The sequence below is a fragment of the Myotis nattereri genome (genome assembly GCF_964212035.1).
Source record: "Myotis nattereri genome assembly, chromosome: 16".
Classification (NCBI taxonomy): domain Eukaryota; kingdom Metazoa; phylum Chordata; class Mammalia; order Chiroptera; family Vespertilionidae; genus Myotis; species Myotis nattereri.
The window spans coordinates 34,539,811-34,558,938 of NC_138091.1; the positions used below are offsets into that span (position 1 = coordinate 34,539,811).

At 41.0% G+C, this 19,128-nt stretch overlaps 1 protein-coding gene and 1 long non-coding RNA gene across 5 annotated transcripts in view; one reads left to right on the forward strand and one right to left on the reverse strand.

The window, feature by feature from the left end:
• Positions 1–9,938: 9,938 nt before the first annotated feature.
• LOC308532986 lies at positions 9,939–11,487 on the reverse strand. The gene is made up of 3 exons (XR_013997019.1): positions 11,350–11,487; positions 10,584–10,719; positions 9,939–10,318 (listed from the first exon to the last, which is right to left on the reverse strand). It is a non-coding gene; the product is annotated as an uncharacterized lncRNA (long non-coding RNA).
• Positions 11,488–11,975: 488 nt separating this feature from the next.
• BCAS3 (BCAS3 microtubule associated cell migration factor) overlaps positions 11,976–19,128 on the forward strand; it is a 472,069-nt gene continuing 464,916 nt past the window's right edge. For 2 of the 4 annotated variants that reach the window (XM_081108786.1, XM_081108785.1), the window contains exons 1-3: positions 11,976–12,062; positions 13,561–13,648; positions 18,275–18,329. In XM_081108786.1, coding sequence (XP_080964912.1) covers positions 13,578–13,648; positions 18,275–18,329 — 126 coding nt within the window. In that variant the 5' untranslated portion in view covers positions 11,976–12,062; positions 13,561–13,577. Of the gene's footprint in view, positions 12,115–13,560; positions 13,649–18,274; positions 18,330–19,128 lie in introns of all 4 variants that reach the window. The other 2 variants (XM_081108787.1, XM_081108788.1) reach the window with 2 other exon arrangements.

Sequence of the window (19,128 nt, forward strand, 5' to 3'; positions counted from 1 at the left end):
GGGCACACTTTCCTTTTTAAAATATTTATTATTGTTGACAGTATTACAGAGGTCTCTCATTTTCGCCCCCTTTAGTCCCCTCCACCCAGCCCCTTTCTACCCCCCACAGGTCTTCACCAACCTATTGTCCTTGTCCCTGGGCTATGCGTATAAGTATATAAGGGACATATACTTATGCGTATATGCGTATAAGTATATAAGGTCTTGGGTTTATCTCTCTTTGTCCTCCCGCCTCCACATGGAGGTATGTCAGTCTGTCGTTTATATTTTTAAAAATTTTGGTTGATTTATTAGCAGTATTGTAACTGGACAATCAATGGGTCTATGGTGCCTGTCACTACTTGAGCCAATTAAGCAGAGACAGGGTTGAGTCATATATGAACCTTTATTCCAGTACTGCCAGCAGTATGGGGGAGCAGCAGGTCATTGACAAAAATCTGCTCTGCAGCCCCCCATAAGCCAGCTGCTTATATATGGTAAGACAAAGATTACTTGGGGAAGTAGGGATTACAGGCATGGGGAAGTAGGAGGCAGGGGTGGGACTCCATTGTTTTGGCAACATGCTGTTAATCTTCTCATAATAGGCAATTGAGTGAGACTGGACCCCATTCCAAGGTTAACTCCCAGGTCCAAGGTTGACTCCCTGGTCCAAGGTTGACTCTCAGGTCCTGAGGCCTACCATTCCCAGCCAGGTCAGAATGTCCTTTCTTTAACCAACACAAGTCAATATGGTTAACAGAGTGTGGACGAAAGGGGCCACATGCTGACCTGACAAGCTCAGGAGAGGCCTGCATGGCAGTTTTGCAGACTCGGAGACCTAAAATAACCACAAAGGATGGACTGAAATAAGACTTTAACTAAAAGCAGTTACGGTGGGCAGTTACGTCCTAGGCCAGTATCTTCACTGACAAGGTCAACCTTGACCGTAACTGAGCCTATCTGTCTTTTTCGTCTATGATAACACACCCTTGAAATGTCTGGGTAACTTGTGACTTCCTTGTATCTGGAGCCCCTGGGGCACAACCAGGTGTGCTGGGTCCCAGGACAGATACAACAATTTCCTTCATCATCATGTTAATTGTTCCTGCACCCACCTAAGTATGTGTCCATCATTTTACTTTTTATCCTATCCCAGAGGTTTCCCCGCTTCGCTTAATCCCACCTCCTTAATCTATCACCAATGAATTTCATGTAACTCACCTATGTTCCTCCTTTGATTGGAATGTATAAATACGGATGTAACCCCGCCATTCTCCGGAGCACTATCTCAATCCGTTGAGGTTCTGCTTCCTGGCATATGTCGACAGTTTGGCTCAAATAAACTCACAAAAATTCTTTACAGGTTTCAATGTTTTTTTTATGTTAACATTAATTGGCGTAGTCAGCAGGATTCCAAAGAAGCTCACCCGGGACCACCTTGCGGACTCGGGCTCGGTGCTAGGATCCAGCAAGGGGCCCATTGAGCCCCGCCGGCTCCCCGCCATACCAGGTGAACTTGGGTGAGTTGTCTCTTGGATCCAGAACCTTCCCTTCCTTTGGTCAAAGGTCGGACTTTAGTTGAGCTGTTTTAAAATCCTCGAGGTGGAACCAGGGTTGATAAAGACCCCAGGTTAAGGATTCACAGAACCAGGCTAAGGCAGGACTAGAGGAAAAAATGGGTGGCTGGTTTTGATTTCGGTTCTTTAATTGGTTTTGCTTTCTGAGAGTCTGAACAAAAAAGAAAACCTTTGCTGTATAAATGAGAGCTGAACTCGTTTAGCTCCGAAGATAAAGGGGCACATCCTCCCTCCTGCCCGATTCTTGGGTGTTCTTAAGTGACTAAGAACCCTTGTGGAGGTGTCAGTGGTTATACCTCAGGACGTGTAGGAGCCCCACAGGGAAATTCCAACTCAACTGTAATTAACTGACTGGCTCATCCCAGGGAGCGCCCATAAGACCTGGTAAACCAGCACCCCAAGCCCTTCTGGGTGTTTTAGACAGCCAGGAGAGAAACCGAGACACGTAAGAGGGTTGAATTGCGACATGAGGGGTGACAGCCTCATGGAGCTCAACCCATAAGCAGTACATTTTTGCAACCCACTACATAACACCCCTAGAAAATTTGCTCAGACTCTACAGATATTCAATAAAAATAAAGAAAATTAACATGGGAAATTGTGCCTCCAAGGCCAGAAGCTCCCGTGACCCCAGCCCTCATTTAATACTCCTGATAGGAAGCCTTTACTTGCAAGTACTTTACAGAAATGGGAAGATTTAGCTAGAAAATATTAACTGAGAAATGGCTAAAATGCAGTTTGTTTGGGGTACCTATGTTAATATTTTGCATGCAGAAATTAGAAAATGCCGGATCTGAAATTAAACTGAATGAGTACATGGAAAGCATATCTTGATTTGGAAATTAGAAGCTTCTAGAGAAAAGCATAGAAAAAATTTATTCTAATAAGATGGAAATTAATAAAATTTTAGAGACTGTCTCAGAACTATTCTGAAGTTAATGTCTACACCCTGTTTTTTCCTTTAGCCCATTGTTTGTTTGTTTGTTTGTTTTTTGAATAGTCCATTGGGAATATACTGAAATTCTAGAGAGGGTAAGTTCTGAACCAGGGACAAAAGACACTGCTTTGGTAGTTTCTAATGCTGGACATTCTCTGGTGTAAACTTTTAGTGTGTTCTGTGTGCCTATATAAGAGTATTGATGTTTTTGTGTCTTTGTAGTAGTGAAATAGGAAATTTTTTTAAAAATATATTTTATTGATATTTTACAGAGAGGAAGGGAGAGAGACAGAGAGTCAGAAACATCGATGAGAGAGAAACATCGATCAGCTGCCTCCTGCACATCTCCCACTGGGGATATGCCCGCAACCCAGGTACATGCCCTTGACCGGAATCGAACCCGGGACCCTTCAGTCCACAGGCTGACGCTCTATCCACTGAGCCAAACCGGTTTCGGCAGGAAAAAATTTTAAATGTCTTTCTATTAATCGTGACTTTGGGAAAAATATGCCATTTGAGTCATTTGCTGAAACTTCCCCAAAGCAGGATGTGGGGAAGGGAAGAAGGGAGCACATGGCGATCCAATATGGATGCCTCCTCCCAAGTATTTTAATTTAAAGTCTCCTTCTCATAATTGGAAAGTTTTACAAAATTTAAAAAATACGTCTGGGATTTCTGTTCATGTGTAAAGAGAAAACCTGGCTTGGAATTAATGCGTGCATCGTCCGATTTTGGACATTTAGATAGAGCTTTGAGCTGGCGTCTCTTTACAAATGTACAGAATAAAACCCAAGACTGATTATTTCCTAAGAAAAATGGTGAATTTTACCCAGGAAAGGAATACAGGCTGATTCTAGCAAAAAGATTGGTATTTTTCCATAATAAAGTGATTTTTTGAAATGTTAATGAGGTCTATTTCAAGTTAACTTTAAGACCTCCAAAAGAAAATTCGATAAAATTGTCTCTGTTACAAAAATTTGCCAAAGTAAATGCCTTAAAATAATAATTGGATTTGAATCTCAAGAATTATTTAAATATATTAATTATAAAAATCTAAGTAGCCTGGTAAAAAAACTGGCCCTTTGTTAATTAAAAAGGCTAGCCACGCCTTTTTAATGGAGAAAGGGGCTAGTTGCTTCCTAGGCAAAGAATTTCTCTACCAAATTCTTAAAGAATGTGATCAATTTAGACCAAACTTTCGTCAGCTGAAAACAGTTTTTCCCTGCGGCTGCGGATCTCGTGGCCAATTCTGAAATGTCCCCGCAGGCAAGCAACCAGCAAGAAACTATGTAGCTACAAGTTTGCTTCTTGACTTTCCCCAGAAAAAAATGTCGTTTTAAAGTCAAGGGCTGGGCTAGGCCTGTTTGCCAGCCTCAAGCGTTGTTTTCCAGAGCCGCTGGGAACTTGGGACCTTGGAGTTTACTGAATCAAATGATAAAAACTTATGTCTAGGTATTTTGAAGTGACATAATACATAATATTGATCTGAGTGTGCCTTGTACGAAATCTAGAGGATAGAATTGAATCTGTTGGTTGATTGTGTCTTGTATTTTTGAAGTTTATTCTTAAAAATGTTACTGATTGAGAAAGGCTAAATATTTGACTTGCCAGCTAAAAGTTTAAGGTTCGGATTGAATTGGGAGAAATTGTGTAGTTGTGGTAGCTAGATGCCTAGAGTGTAGAAATTTATTTTAGAGAAAATAATTTTTGCTTTCTCTGAAATAATTAGGAATTCAAAATATGCTGCTTTTTGTTCTGATTTTAAAAAAAAGAGGATTAACTCTGTGATCTCAACTGAAATTTTTAATACAAAAACCAGTTTAAATTTAATTGCAAAGAACAGTGTAGACAGCCACCACTTTGGGCTGCCTGACTTGACAACCGCCTTGATGGCCACATGGCTTGCCGCTCCCCTGGGGGCCACCATCTTGAAACAGCAAAGGCTAACCCCTCCCTTTGAATTAGCCAATCAGGAAAGACCATGCGCCTGAGCTCCAGTCAGGAGTAAGGGACGGGTCACTGGGTTGTTAAGGCATCTGCATCAGAAAGAACTTGCAGAGATTCAGAGCCAAGTTCAAACAGGAAACTCTGGCGGGGGGGGGGTAGCCTGTGTCCCATCAGGGACTGGGCAGCCAAGAGTCAGGATCCCCGTGGGGGCATCTGCCAGTGATGCTCTGGTATTTGCTTTTCACAGATTGGGAGTTTATGAATTATTTTCATTGCTGAATACACTGCTTACAGTAAGTCATGTGCCTCATTTTAAAATCTTACATATTTATATTATAGAAAAGCAAAGTTTTTTTTATCAAATCTATAACCATGCCACTTTTAAATTTTGTCATTTGTGGAAAGCTTTATTCTTTTTTTTTTTTTTTAATATATTTTATTGATTTTTTACAGAGAGGAAGGGAGAGAGATCGAGAGTTAGAAACATCGATGAGAGAGAAACATCGATCAGTTGCCTCCTGCACATCTCCCACTGGGGATGTGCCTGCAACCCAGGTATGTGCCCTTGACCGGAATCAAACCCGGGACCCTACAGTCCGCAGGCCGACGCTCTATCCACTGAGCCAAACCGGTTTTGGCGGAAAGCTTTATTCTGATGCATTTATAGGTATATTATCTGTTTGGAAAAAATCCATAAAAAGGACTCTGACTTAATCTAAATTGCAGGCTTGTAAGCAGGTCATATTTTTGAACTGGATGAAGATTTATAGAACTTCAAGGAATAACTGAATTCAAAAACTACTGGCAAATAATCAAGATAAACAAAAATAACTATGGGACTAAATCAATTGAGGATAATTATTCTTATGACTGTTTAAAATATTGTTGACTTTTAAATCTTTTGTTTCCCAAATATAAGGAAAAATAAAGAGCAGACATTCTGCATTGTAGGAACTAACAAATCGGTAACAGATTCATTTCGCAGTGCACTCCCGGGCGACGAAGATTTCAAAGATCATGGCTTACAACCAGGAGATTTGGTGTGTTGGAAAAGACACCAAATAAAAGACTCTCTCCAACTTCGTTGGAGAGGACCTTACCCGGTATTACTAACTGACCCATGTCCAGCTAAACTTAAAGGAGTTAGCTCTGGATTCACATTTCTCATTTGAAAAAGGCACCTGACTGTGAATGGACATCTACTCCTATCTCTGACACCCATCTCCATCTGCAACGGAGATAAGAGACTTTTCAAGGAAGAGAAACAGCTGAGGCCTTTCGAGGACGAGAAGTCGCTGACCACGGAGGCAGACAGCTATCCCAAGACGACGTCAACAAGGCCTGTATGCTCACAAACTGATATTGCTTGCCGTGGTGATTCAAAGTTTTTAATGGGGCATGTTATCTGTCTTTATTGTTTAAGTATGTGTTTTTGTTGTTTAAAATTGTTTAGCTAGTGAAATTTCTGTTTGTGTCTCTTAAAAAAAATGAATGTATTGCTAATCTGAGGAATGTTATTTACATGTCACCTAAAAATTAAGGCTAAGACTCCTAACTAACTGGAAAGTATAGCTTAGGTGTGATGGAGGAAGGTAAAGAGAAATACTTAATGGAAGGTCTGAGGCATGGTTATGCATTTTTGAAGGACATAGAAAGAAGGTTTGAAGGCTAATTTGAAAGTGTGAAATTTGTGAAGGTTGTGTATGTGATGAGAAGGAAGAGAAATGTTGAAAGAAAGTTGAATGCATGATAGGCCAGTAAGCTGGGACAAGTAGAATAGGGAAACTGAGCAGAAATCCTATCTTCCCTAAACCAAGGACACTTGGGAGTAAATGATTTGCATTTGCCTCCCTAAACAAAGGTTAAATAGTTTATGTCAATCCGATTAGTGTCATTTGTTGTCCACACCCAGGGACAAATGAAGTTAGAAAATAAGCCTTATTTTGATTAGTTCTTTTATTCAGGGGGAGCCAACCCGGTCCCTCCCTGCAACATGAGTAATAAAATGTATGCTAAGGAATTTTAAAATTGCTCAAACCTCACTGCCTTGGGTCCGGTTCTGCGTGTGTAAGAAGGGACAGAGTAAGATTTAGTAGCAGGAGTGAAGAGGCAGGCAGGATAGGAGCAGGCCAGAAGAAGCTGGCAAGGCCATCCAAACCACCTGGCCGCTATTGGCCAGAGCCGCCTGAGGCAGACCTAGCTCCCAGAAAATTCCCCTATGTTGTGTGTCTAGTTGTAAAGGGTGGAAAGCAGCATGGAGAACAGACACGACAGACTGTGAAAACTCATGCACAAACCCAACAATGGGAACGTGCCTGTACCCTAAGCCCAGGCCAGGCACTTACGGGACTCATATGGTTCCCCAGGAATTTGGAAAATTTTAGATGGGAAATGCGATCTAAGACGTTGTGTCTTAAAAGCCCAGGTGCCTCGATTAGATCCTAAGCTTAAATTCCCAGAGGTTCAACTGGCCGGCATAGGGACCATCCTCAATAATACTAGAATACTTCCAATGGGAAGTAGATGGGCCATATTTAAAAATGATAAACAATGGGAACCCATCTATCTCACTGTCTGATTGTGAAAATCAGAAAGGTGAACAGTTATGCCCCCAATCCATATGGAATACTGAATTCACCCAGTCCCGGCCTATTGTATCTACCCCAACAAATAACAATATCTGGTATATGGGAAAGGGAAGTGATTTTTACTATAATATCACCAAGTTTACATTAAATAATACTGGAATATGGTGTAAATACTGAAATTATAGGCAGAATAACTTTGCCTGAGGTTCATAAAACCTATGATAACATTGATACTGAAAAGCCAATGTATTGGGAAATTGAACTTAATCCTCCCCATGAAATCATTTCTATGGAAACTAACTGGCCAAAAGAAATTAGAGCTTCTAGATAATGAAATAGTAGAGTCTTAATTCATCTAGCCAAATGTGTCTTAAGGTACAAGTGACAGTGGATGAAGGAGGAAAACATATAATTAGCTTAATAAAAATTTATGATGATACATGTAAAGGGTTTTCCGGTTGCCTGAGATGCTTGTTACCCTCAGACTTTTTTCCTCGTCTAGTATTAGACATTTTCTGTTCCTAATCAATGTTGGTTTAGTATTGTTACTTTTGTTCCTGGTATGTAAATGTTATACTAGATGCGGAAAGACAAAACTTGACAAACAGCAAAAAGACTCGGATCATGGTGGCTCAAAAATTAGAAATGATCCAGACTATTTTTTTAACAAGGACATATAGGACCTGACTGCCTCCCATTTACCTGCCCTTTTTAAATAATAATAATTCGACCAAATGCCATCTAAGGTTATGGTCTTGCCCCATCCCCAGTGGTCTACCTGTTCAGCAAAACATGCTGACACTGAGACTTCCTAGGAATGAGCCTTCCTAGCAACATGGGATTCCATTATCCAACCAAAAGGTTGGTCATCAATGCGTCCTTTGGATTGATTTATGACCAAAAGGGGGATGTGTGAACGAAAGGGGCCACATGCTGACCTGACAAGCTCAGGAGAGGCCTGCATGGCAGTTTTGCAGACTCGGAGACCTAAAATAACCACAAAGGATGGACTGAAATTAAACTTTAACTAAAAGTAGTTACAGTGGGCAGTTACGTCCTAGGCCAGTATCTTCACTGACAAGGTCAACCTTGACCGTAACTGAGCCTATCTGTCTTTTTCGTCTATGATAACATACCCTTTTTTTTTTAAATACTTTTATTGATTTCAGAGAGGAAGGGAGAGGGAGAGAGAGATAGAAACATCAATGATGAGAGAGAATCATTGATCAGCTGCCTCCTGCATGCCCCCTACTGGGGATCAAGCCCGCAACCCAGGCATGTGCCCTTGACTGGAATCGAACCTGGGACCCTTCAGTCCGCAGGCTGACGCTCTATCCACTGAGCCAAACTAGCTAGGGCAACATACCCTTGAAATGTCTGGGTAACTTGTGACTTCCTTGTATCTGGAGCCCCTGGGGCACAACCAGGTGTGCTGGGTCCCAGGATACAACAATTTTCTTCATCATCATGTTAATTGTTCCTGCACCCACCTAAGTATGTGTCCATCATTTTACTTTTTATCCTATCCCAGAGGTTTCCCCCGCTTCGCTTAATCCCACCTCCTTAATCTATCACCAATGAATTTCATGTAACCCATCTATGTTCCTCCTTTGATTGGAATGTATAAATACGGATATAACCCCACCATTCTCCGGAGCACTATCTCAATCCGTTGAGGTTCTGCTTCCTGGCATATGTCGACAGTTTGGCTCAAATAAACTCACAAAAATTCTTTACAGGTTTCAATCCTTTTTTTTCGTTAACACAGAGCATGATTAATATTTACCATAACCATGGTTAGTCCCCAATATTCTATTTTTTTGGCCCTAACAGTGTCTCATTTCAAGGTTTTGTGGGTAGAATGATACATTATATAGCCACCTTTTTTAAAATCTGTTTTTCCTTGCCCTAGCTGGTTTGGCTCAGTGGATAGAGCATCAACCTGCGGACCAAAGGGTCCCAGGGTCGATTCCAGTTAAGGGAACATACCTTGGTTGCAGGCTCCTCCTCGATCCAGGCCCTGGTCAGGGTTCGTGCAGGAGGCAACCAATCAATATGTCTCTCTTACATTGATGTTTCTGTCTTTCCCTCTCTCTTCCTCTCTCTAAAAAATCAAAAAAATATCCTTGGGTGAGGATTAACAACAACAAAAAAATCTGTTTTTCCTTTTATTTGACTGAAAGTTAACATATTAATGTTCACCATAGTTCTATGTGAAATCAGATTATTTCACCACTGCTTAAATCATATGATTATTATCCAAGTGTTTTTGGTGGCCAGAGTGAGGCAATGGTTTGCTTGAGGTTAAAAAAGGAATCCCAATCCTATCTAAACAAATACACAATAAAATGTAAAGTGACCTTAACATTTTGTTTGCATATGTATGAACAGTTCCTTGACAATTCCCTGGGGACTGTAGGAAAGGCAATTTTATTTTTTATTTATTTATTTTTTTAAAAAATATATTTTATTGATTTTTTACGGAGAGGAAGGGAGAGAGATAGAGAGCCAGAAACATCGATGAGAGAGAAACATCGATCAGCTGCCTCCTGCACACCCCCCACTGGGGATGTGCCCGCAACCAAGGTACATGCTCTCGACCAGAATCGAACCTGGGACCCCTCAGTCCGCAGGCCAACGCTCTATCCACTGAGCCAAACCGGTTTTGGCGGAAAGGCAATTTTAGTCATTAGTGATTTATTATAGTGGACATTGTAGTAACATGTAGTAACATGTAGTAATATGGGATAACATAGAACTCTCTGACTTGAACTCTTTTATGCTGAAGATGAATTTGCTAGCTGGGGTTGCTCAGTCAGAAGAACAGATTGTTGAAAAGTTTCCCCAGGTCCCTTGACTTTGAAATTATTCATGAGCTGGCAATATGTACTAAGCACTCATATTCAAAAAATGATTACCATTCATTTTATTTTTTATTTGAAGGCTCATGAAAGAATCACACCATCTCTGCAGAGAAAAAAATGGAGGACTTAGAACTAGTTCATTGGTTAATTAGTAATTAGTTAATTTGGAGAAGTTTCTAACTGGTTCTTGTGAGGTTCACGGCGCAGGAAACTGCGTCAGAGACTCCGGCAGATTGGAGAATTTATTCTGCGCTCTCAGGCGAGGTCCACAGGTCTTGGGGTTGGGCCAGTGCAGTCGCGCCGAGAGGGAGTAGGGGCATTTTTTCATACAGCTGTTCAGTGAGGGCAGTGGAGCATGAGCTGTGGGAGTTCCTGCCGCGGGGGTCGTCACGGCTTCCAGGTGTCGTCATCTGTCTGGTAGCTGACCTGTTAGGAATTCCAGGGCGGGACCGTATCTGAGTCACCATCTACCTGGTGCACTGGCCTGTTATGGATCTAGGAAGGGCCCAGTATCTATATCACCATCTACCTGGGGAGGCATGCATCAGCTCCTGGACCCCCTTTCGACCTAACAGTTCTAAGAACTTTAAATTTATTTACTTCTATAAAAACCCTACAAGGCACATAATATTCTTTCTACAGTTTACAAAGGATGAAACCAAGTCAAAGAAATTCAATTGCAACTATTTACTGGTTGACAATGGGAAGCAGTAATATTCCTCTGACGAGTTTTCTTTTAAAGCCATTCCCATGATGATGATGGACTCCATTATATTTTTATTTCAGTCACTCCTGACAAACAATACATTTGAAGAAATAAAAAATATCTGAAATATAAAACAAAATGTGGAACGTTACCATTGTTCATCCTATCTGTACATGTCATCACTCAGTTGCTCAAGCTCAAAACACAGGCATCTTCTTTGATTCTCTCTTTTCCTCTATTCCCCATGCAATGCATTATCAAGATCTTTCAGTTCTCTTTTCCAAAATATTCTGAAATTCACAGCTTTTCACTTCTAGACCCCTTCTCCCACCTGGTCTAATGAAATAGCCTCCATACTTGATCCAGTGCTTCCCTTGTCCCTTCCCTGGCAAAAGTTTATTTTCTGTTTGGTAGGTAAAATGATCGTTTAGAAATGTAAGTACGATCATGACACCTCCTAGCTTAAAGTCCTCCAATTGATTCTCACTCTAAAATAAAATTGAAACTCCTTATAAATCCTGTACAAAACCATAGTCCGTCTGGCCATTGCTTACCTCTCCTAACTAGTTTTCTATACTACTTCACTTTGCTTAAACCATAGTATTTTTCTCGTTCTTACTCAAAATTCACTTCCTTCTTAGAGCCTTTGTATTTACTGAGCGTTTGTTCAATAAGTCCATAAATGCTATCATTGTCATACAGAAATGTAACTAACGAAACAACACCGGCGAGATTTTGATATCTTCCTTACGGGAGGCAGAAGGAGGGAAGGAAGGAGTCAGGTGTGGTCCATAAACATAGATTAAACTGAGATCACTCGCCGCGTCTCTCCTTCAGATCAACACTTCCTCAGCTTCTGGGCTGCCCACCACCCTCTACCAACCTAGCTTCCCGGAAGATAAACACATTTACAAGGGCGGGGCAGAAGGCGGGTTCGGAATGGATGAGTGGCCAACTAAAAGTGATTGGCAGCTGCCATGTCCACGTGCTTTGAGCTTCTAACCAGCTGTCGCGAGAATTCTATGTAAACAGACCAGTCCCCGGGTCCTCGGATTCCCAGCCTGAGGCGCTCAGGTGAGGTGCACAGGAGTCTGGGCGTGATGCTTTCTGACAGACCCACGAAGGTGCTGTCTGCAATGGAAAATACACATGTCCGTAATTCCTCCGGCCGGCGTTCGCAACCGAACTTGACACCTTGGTTTTACCCGAATTTACATACTGTTTTGTTTTTCCTCGAGCCCCAGCGGATTGGATAGTTTCAGGAGGCGGGTCCGCCTCTTTTCTACTTGCTGGTTGGCGAAGCTGACCTTTAAGGGCGGTGCCCGGCCGCAGGCAGCTGGCTTCTGGGATTGGCTAGAAAGGTAGTTCCGCTGAGGCGTGGTAGGAAGTGGTAGCCGTCAATCACGAGGGGACTCCAAACAGTGAGGCTTGAGCTGGAGAACAGCGTTTACCGGCGGGCGGCCGGTGAGAGGGCTGGCGGGGCTGTGTCTTTGGGGAGGCTTGGAGAGGACGAGGGGTAAGCCGCGTGAGTGGAGAGGGCTTGACTGGCAGGGATTCGGCGAGGGGGAGCTGTGGAGATTGGAGGGGGAGGGGAGAGAGGTAGGGCAAGGGGCCAGAGGGCGGCCGGGGGCAGCGGTGGCACAGCGTTGGAGGTGAAGTGGGTAGCGCGGTACGAGCGTCTTTCAGGAGAGTGGGGCCTGAGGCACTGGCCACGGTCGTCTTCAGGAGACAGGGCCCTCATAGGACAGTTCTTGGGAGGTTGTGCTTGGAAATGAAGGGTGGTGTGGGAATGAGAGGGCTGAGGGGCTGGAGGTGAAGACACCCATTGAGGAAGGGGTACCCGGGCTGGTTCGGGCGCAGGGTGTTTTGGTTGTAGCATATGGGACTCATCAGTTTCAAAGTTGTCAAATAAGGTGATAGAATGCTCCCTACTTAGAAGTGAGGGTTTTAGGGGTTTTCAAAATTAGTTCCAGGCTGTGGGCTCTCCTGAGCCCTGTAAGAGATATTTAATATTGCTGTCAGTCCTCCTTTAAACCTTAACCAAATACGCTCCATGCTCTTAAAACCTCCCTAAGGATTCAATTGCTTATTAGGGATGAGGATTCAGTGATGTGAGAGGAAAGGATAAGGGGCTTCTAATGTCATAAGTTTTTATTACTTATTTAGACTCTGGTGATTAGATTCCAAAAGCAGGGGGTTAATTGTTTTTAAAAATCTTGCTAATTATGACCATGCAGTCTTTTTTTTAATCTTCATTTTTTTAAAAAAATAAATATTTTTATTGATTTCAGAGAGGAAGGGAGAGGGAGAGAGAGAGAAACATTAATGATGAAAGAGAACCATCTATCAGTTGCCTCCTGCATGCCCCCTACTGGGGCTGGAGCCGGAAACCTGGACATGTGCCTGATCGGAAATTGAACTGTGACCTCCTGGTTTGGCGCTCAACCACTGGCGGGGCCATCCAGTCTTTTTTTTAAAGATATAATTGACATATATTAGTTTCATGTGTACAGCATAATGATTTGATATTTGTATATATTGTGAAACACAGTCAGTCTAGTTATGATCCATTACCACAGTTACAATACGCTTTCGTACAGATTACAACAGGCTTAGTTGGATGGTATTACCCTACTGTTCCATTTGGTCTTGAAATATTGTACCATGTGTATTTTAACTGTCTCAACATAAAATTTCAGTAAATTTTTAAATTTTGGCTTACATAGGTAGCACATTTGTTTTTATAAAGCGATCCTGCACTAGACTTCCCATCCATGATCTGGTTCTCTTACTTTTCTAGTTTATCTTAACAGTAGATCAAAGGGTCCAGCAAGAGTCATAGCTAGTTTTGTGGTTCTGAGGTTTTGTTCAAATAATAAAAAAAAAAACACTTGGTAATTAACCATAAACCTTTCTCCCTACTCCCAACAATGATTTTTTCTATTTTCTGTTCTGGAAACAGGTTTTGTGAATGAAGCTATGGCTACAGATTCCCCGAGAAGACCCAGTCGTTGTACTGGTGGAGTTGTGGTTCGCCCTCAGGCTGCCACGTAAGCAAATTTCAGAATAAGCCTGATGGCTGAAGAAAGATTATTCAGAATAGTGATGTAACACTCAGGTTTTCTTTTTGAACAGTGATTACTTTTGTAGAATCTATTTAATTTTGGCTTTGTAGGATGATAAATACCATTGCCAAGGTCAAACAAAAGGAATAATTGGAGGGTTAAGTTGATGTATTCAGCATATTTACACAGTACATGAAAAGCACTATGTAAATCTTAAAGAGTAATGTTTTTTCATAGTCCAGGTTTAACAATTAGTGGGTTATTAAACCATTTGTTGGATCAGGACTGTTATTCAAAAAAGAAATAGAATTAATAGAAAATAGAGTTGAGAGTATTGTTTTATGGCACATACAGAGATATAGCTGTTTACTAGATTGTGATGTAAAATGTATTTCTTACACTAAGACAGTGATGGCGAACCTTTTGAGCTCGGTGTGTCAGCATTTTGAAAAACCCTAATATAACACTGGTGCCGTGTCACATACAGAAATTTTTTGATATTTATTTTATATATTTAAATGCCATTTAACAAAGAAAAATCAACCAAAAAAATTGAATTCATGTGTCACCTCTGACATGCGTGTCATAGGTTCGCCATCACTGCACTAAGATCCCAGCCAGAAAGTTTTTTTTTTTTCCCTAGGTGAGGATTTATTTATTTATTTATTTATTTATTTATTTTTTTAATTGCTTAAAGTATTACAAAGAGTATTACATATGTCTCCTTTTTCCCCCCGTCCTTGACAATCCCGTCAGCCAGAAAGTTTTAAAGTCAATGTCATAAAGAGTACACGTCTATATTTTTTTATTTTTGTTATTGTTAATCCTCACCTGAGGATATTTTCCCATTGATTTTTAGAGAGATTAGAAGGGAAGGGAAGAGACAAGAAAGAAACATCGATGTGGGAGAGATACATTGATTAGTTGCCTCTCACACATTGCCCCCAACCAGGGCCAGGGACCTAGCTTGAAACAGAGGTACATTCCCTTGACTCGAGGCCCTTCAGTCTGGGAGCCTATGCTTTATCCACTAAGCCAAACTGGCTAGGGCTGCATTTCTATATTTTAAGCCTTCTTTGACAAAGCATATGAATACTTACTTAAAAAAATCCTTATGTTTATTGATTTTTAAGAAAGAGGAAGGGAAAGAGAGGAAGAGAGAGAGAGGAAGAGAGATACAGATAGAGAGAGAACCATTGATCAGTTGCCTCCCATATTCGCCCCAGCCGGGATTGGTGCCCTCAACCTATGTATGTGCCCTGGCTGGGAATTGAACCCCAAACCTTTTTGGTGTACAGTATGATGCTCCAGCCAACAGAGCCACCCAGCCAGGGCTATTATGTATACTTTCTAGGAGCATATAATCTAATGTGGTTTTAAGAAATGTATGTTAGAACCGGCTGGTGATCATGGTTGGATTTCCCAATAGGGGGCATGATGGGGTTGTGGGCTCAGTCCCCAGTAGTGGGCATACAGGAGGCAGCTGATCCATGATTCTCTCTCATCATTGATGGTTCTCTCTCTCCTTCTCCTTTCCTCTCTCTGAAATCAGTAAAAACATATTTAAAAAAGGAAAAGATATGTATGTTTGCGATCACTATAATCAATAAAAAAGATGCTAGCAAAATAGCATGAGAATGTAGAGTATTTTTGTGTGAATATTTTAGTATTTTAGATTTCAAAAGTTTTGTTAGGAAGCTAACATTTATAGTGTACTTCAAAGGCTGAATAGTGTTTGGGCAGTTAGTATCAAGGGTACATTTTAGGCAAAGGGAATTGAGTGAGAAGATGTGGGTAAGGCAAGCTATTTTCATGAATGAAACAGGAAAGTTGACTTATATGAAATAGGGTGAGGTGGACAATTAAGACCTTTCAATGCCTGGCTAAGGGGTTGAAACTTCTTTTCTGCTTTTTAAAAAAATATTTTTGATTTCAGGAAGGGAGAGGGAGAGAGAGATAGAAACGTCAATGATGAGAGAGAATCATCAGTTGGCTGCCTTCTGCTTGCCCCCCCACTGGAGATCAAGCCCACCACCGGTGCATATGCCCTGACCGGGAACTGAACTGTCATGACCTCCTAGTTCTGTTTTTTAAAATGTTCATAAGGGAATTGTAACATTTTGGATTATTTCCCTTGGGAAGTTTAGCATGTTACATAAAAAGTGCCTTCTCAGAATAACAAAAGTCTGTGGGTAATATGATATTTTACCACAAAACTTCCTTTTTTTTCCTCCTGCATTTCCCAAGGCTATATGTCTTTGTTAACTATGGACAGTGGCAATAAGCATGTTATTAGCTATGAGTTAGGTACTATTTCACTCTTCATTTTACAGGTGGAGAGACCACAGCAGAGAGAAATTAAGTAAATTGTTCTTTGGTAACAGCCAAGAAGGGGAACCTGGATCAAATCCAGGCAGTTTGTCTTTTATATTCAACATTTATTGCTTTTTATAATGCAATACATAATTTTTGTGGTTTAAAAAATATCTTCATTCAGTATTCTTTTAATAATGCTTGAGCATCAACTCCATGCCTAAGTACTGGCTTATAGATTCTGAAGGTATAGGTAAATATGAGAGATGGATTCCTCTCTGTAATAGAGTTTACATTCTAGTGGGGGAAACAGTGAATAAGTAAAGGTACAGTCATTACAGGCTTGGATCAATGCAGTGTGCTATGATAGAGAATGACAATGGGGAATATGACTTAAAGCTATCAGGGAAGGCTTCTCTGAGGAAATAACAGTTTAGGTGGAGATATGAAAGGGAAGGCTGAGAGTATGGGAAGGACTTTAGGTAGAAAGCTAGTGTAAAGGTCTTGATTAAAAGCTTGGTATAATCTAGGAATTGAAGTTGCATATGACTGAAGTAAAGCAAATTAAGGGAGTGGCAGAAAAATGAGTTTGGAGAGATAGGCCTAATCAAAATGTTTTGGGGTTTTTGGGCTTAATTAGCTCTGTAGGTATGTAAGGTATATATATATATATATATATATATTTAAATATATTTTATTGATTTTTTTTTACAGAGAGGAAGGGAGAGAGACAGAGAGTTAGAAACATCGATGAGAGAGAAACATCGATCAGCTGCCTCCTGCACATCCCCCACTGGGGATGTGCCCCCAACCCAGGTACATGCCCTTGACCGGAATTGAACCTGGGACCCTTCAGTCCACAGGCTGACGCTCTATCCACTGAGCCAAACCGGTTTCGGCTAAGGTATATTTTTACATAGGATTTAGGATCTCATTATATCCCTAAATGTAATTTTTCACATCTCTCTGGAATGAATTTGATTTGGTATTTTGAAGAAATTTTTTTTCTCTACTTTCTGACTTCCCATTTAAAATACTTTAGTGTCCTTGAGTGTTTTAATACTTTCCCATGTCTTGTATATGGCAAAAGTTAGCTGTAGAAAAATATGGATTCATTTTTCTCTATGCATGTAAGGGACTAGGTTCATAACCAATTTAAAGTGAAGGTCACTATATATGGAGTCATCTGCAACAGGTTTTCTTGGTCTAATTAGGGCAGGGGTCCTCAAACTACGGCCCGCGGGCCACATGCAAATACAAATATTGTATTTGTTCCCGTTTTGTTTTTTTACTTCAAAATAAGATATGTGCAGTGTGCATAAGAATTTGTTCATAGTTTTTTTTTAAACTATATTCCGGCCCTCCAACGGTCTGAGGGACAGTGAACTGGCCCCCTGTTTAAAAAGTTTGAGGACCCCTGAATTAGGGCAATCTGCTCAGACTCAAGGGGGAGGTTCTGCTTCAGCCAAGTCTGTCATCACTCCTTCAAGTATGAGTTAGAAGTTCTCTATCTCAAGTTAACACATTGTTTGCGGGTAGTTTTTATTGCACACTAACAGGTGGCGCGGGCCATTTTTGCGGTTGAATAGATTGATTACCATTATACCTGGAAGTACATACATAATTCACCATTGTATGTGTTAGAGACCCAAATTTTGTCCTTTGGAATTCGTATATCTGCATGTTAGCATCCCTTTAGAGCAATAAAAAAGTATAAAAAATTGCCAAAACTGGTTTGGCTCAGTGGATAGAGCGTCGGCCTTCGGACTGAGGGGTCCCAGGTTCGATTCCGGTCGAGGGCATGTGCCTGGGTTGCGGGCACATCCCCAGTGGGGGATGTGCAGGAGGCAGCTGATCGATGTTTCTCTCTCATCAATGTTTCTAGCTCTCTTTCTCCCTTCCTCTCTGTAAAAAATCAATAAAATATATTAAAAAAAATAAAAAAGTATAAAAATAAATGTATTATACGTTACCCGCATTCTACCGCTAGTCTATAAAAAACGTATTAATATGTGTCCCGCACTCTACTACCAGTCAACGTAAAACGTATAAATACGTTTCCCTCATACAATGTGTTCAGATAGCATGACTTTTCAGAAGAGATCATGTTTAGAATTGGTTAAGATCTCATTTGTATTTAATAACATTCAATGAAAGGCGAAAGTTTAGCAGAATTATCAGGTACTGTGAATTAGGCTTTTAAAAAAATATGAGTGACCTTCTAAGGGCTTAGAAAGAATTTTCCCATGTTTGTCTTAAGCTGTCATGATAAATTTTATCCAATTCTCTCCTTTGCAGGGAGCAGTCCTACATGGAAAGTGTTGTGACTTTTCTACAGGATGTTGTGCCACAGGTAAGTGTGTGTGGTTTCCGGGACAGTAAGTTTTACCTTTGTCCAGGGAGCCTCTGAAATGTACTGTTTCCTAAACTTGATACTAGTATCATCAACTTCAAAAAGACTTGATGTTTTAGTATCCTGAATATTGGTAGTGAGAAACTATACGTGTTATTAGATGTACCTGAGTTTTGTGCTGACTGTGGCACCATTATTATTCCTCAGCATTTGCTCTCCTAAGAGGAACCAAGGTGAGATGCTAGTTGAGGGATGGGACTTGGGACTCTCTAGTTGGGTTCTGTTTCCACAGTCTTTCCCTTGTCCTGGTGAAATGATGCATGACTGAAGTGAGACAAGCAACACATGCTTTACATTTCATTAACTAGGTATTATGTTAACTAAATACTGAGCACAAATCTACATCTCTTTCATATTGAGCAGTATTTCTATGCTACACAGAGGATGCCCTGTTACTTTAGCCTGTGAGAAAGTAAGCTCCTTGTAAGCTCCTCTATGTCCAGGTGCGATGAAGAATGAGAGCTGCCCTCCTGGAATCACCTCTAGAGCACTGATGCCCAGACTTAACATAAGTATCACTTGACACGCTTATTGAAAATAGTAATTTCCAGGCCCCTCTTCCAGAGAGTTTGACTCAGTGGAATTGAGGTGGCATCTAGTAATTCGTGTCTGTAGTAAGAATCTCAGGTGATTCATGTGAAACATTAGCTTTGGGAAGCAATGTTTAGTGGAATTACTGAAGGGGAAGGTTTCTGCTTTCTTGTGGTGATGCCAGTATTCCCTGACTAAAAAAGCATCA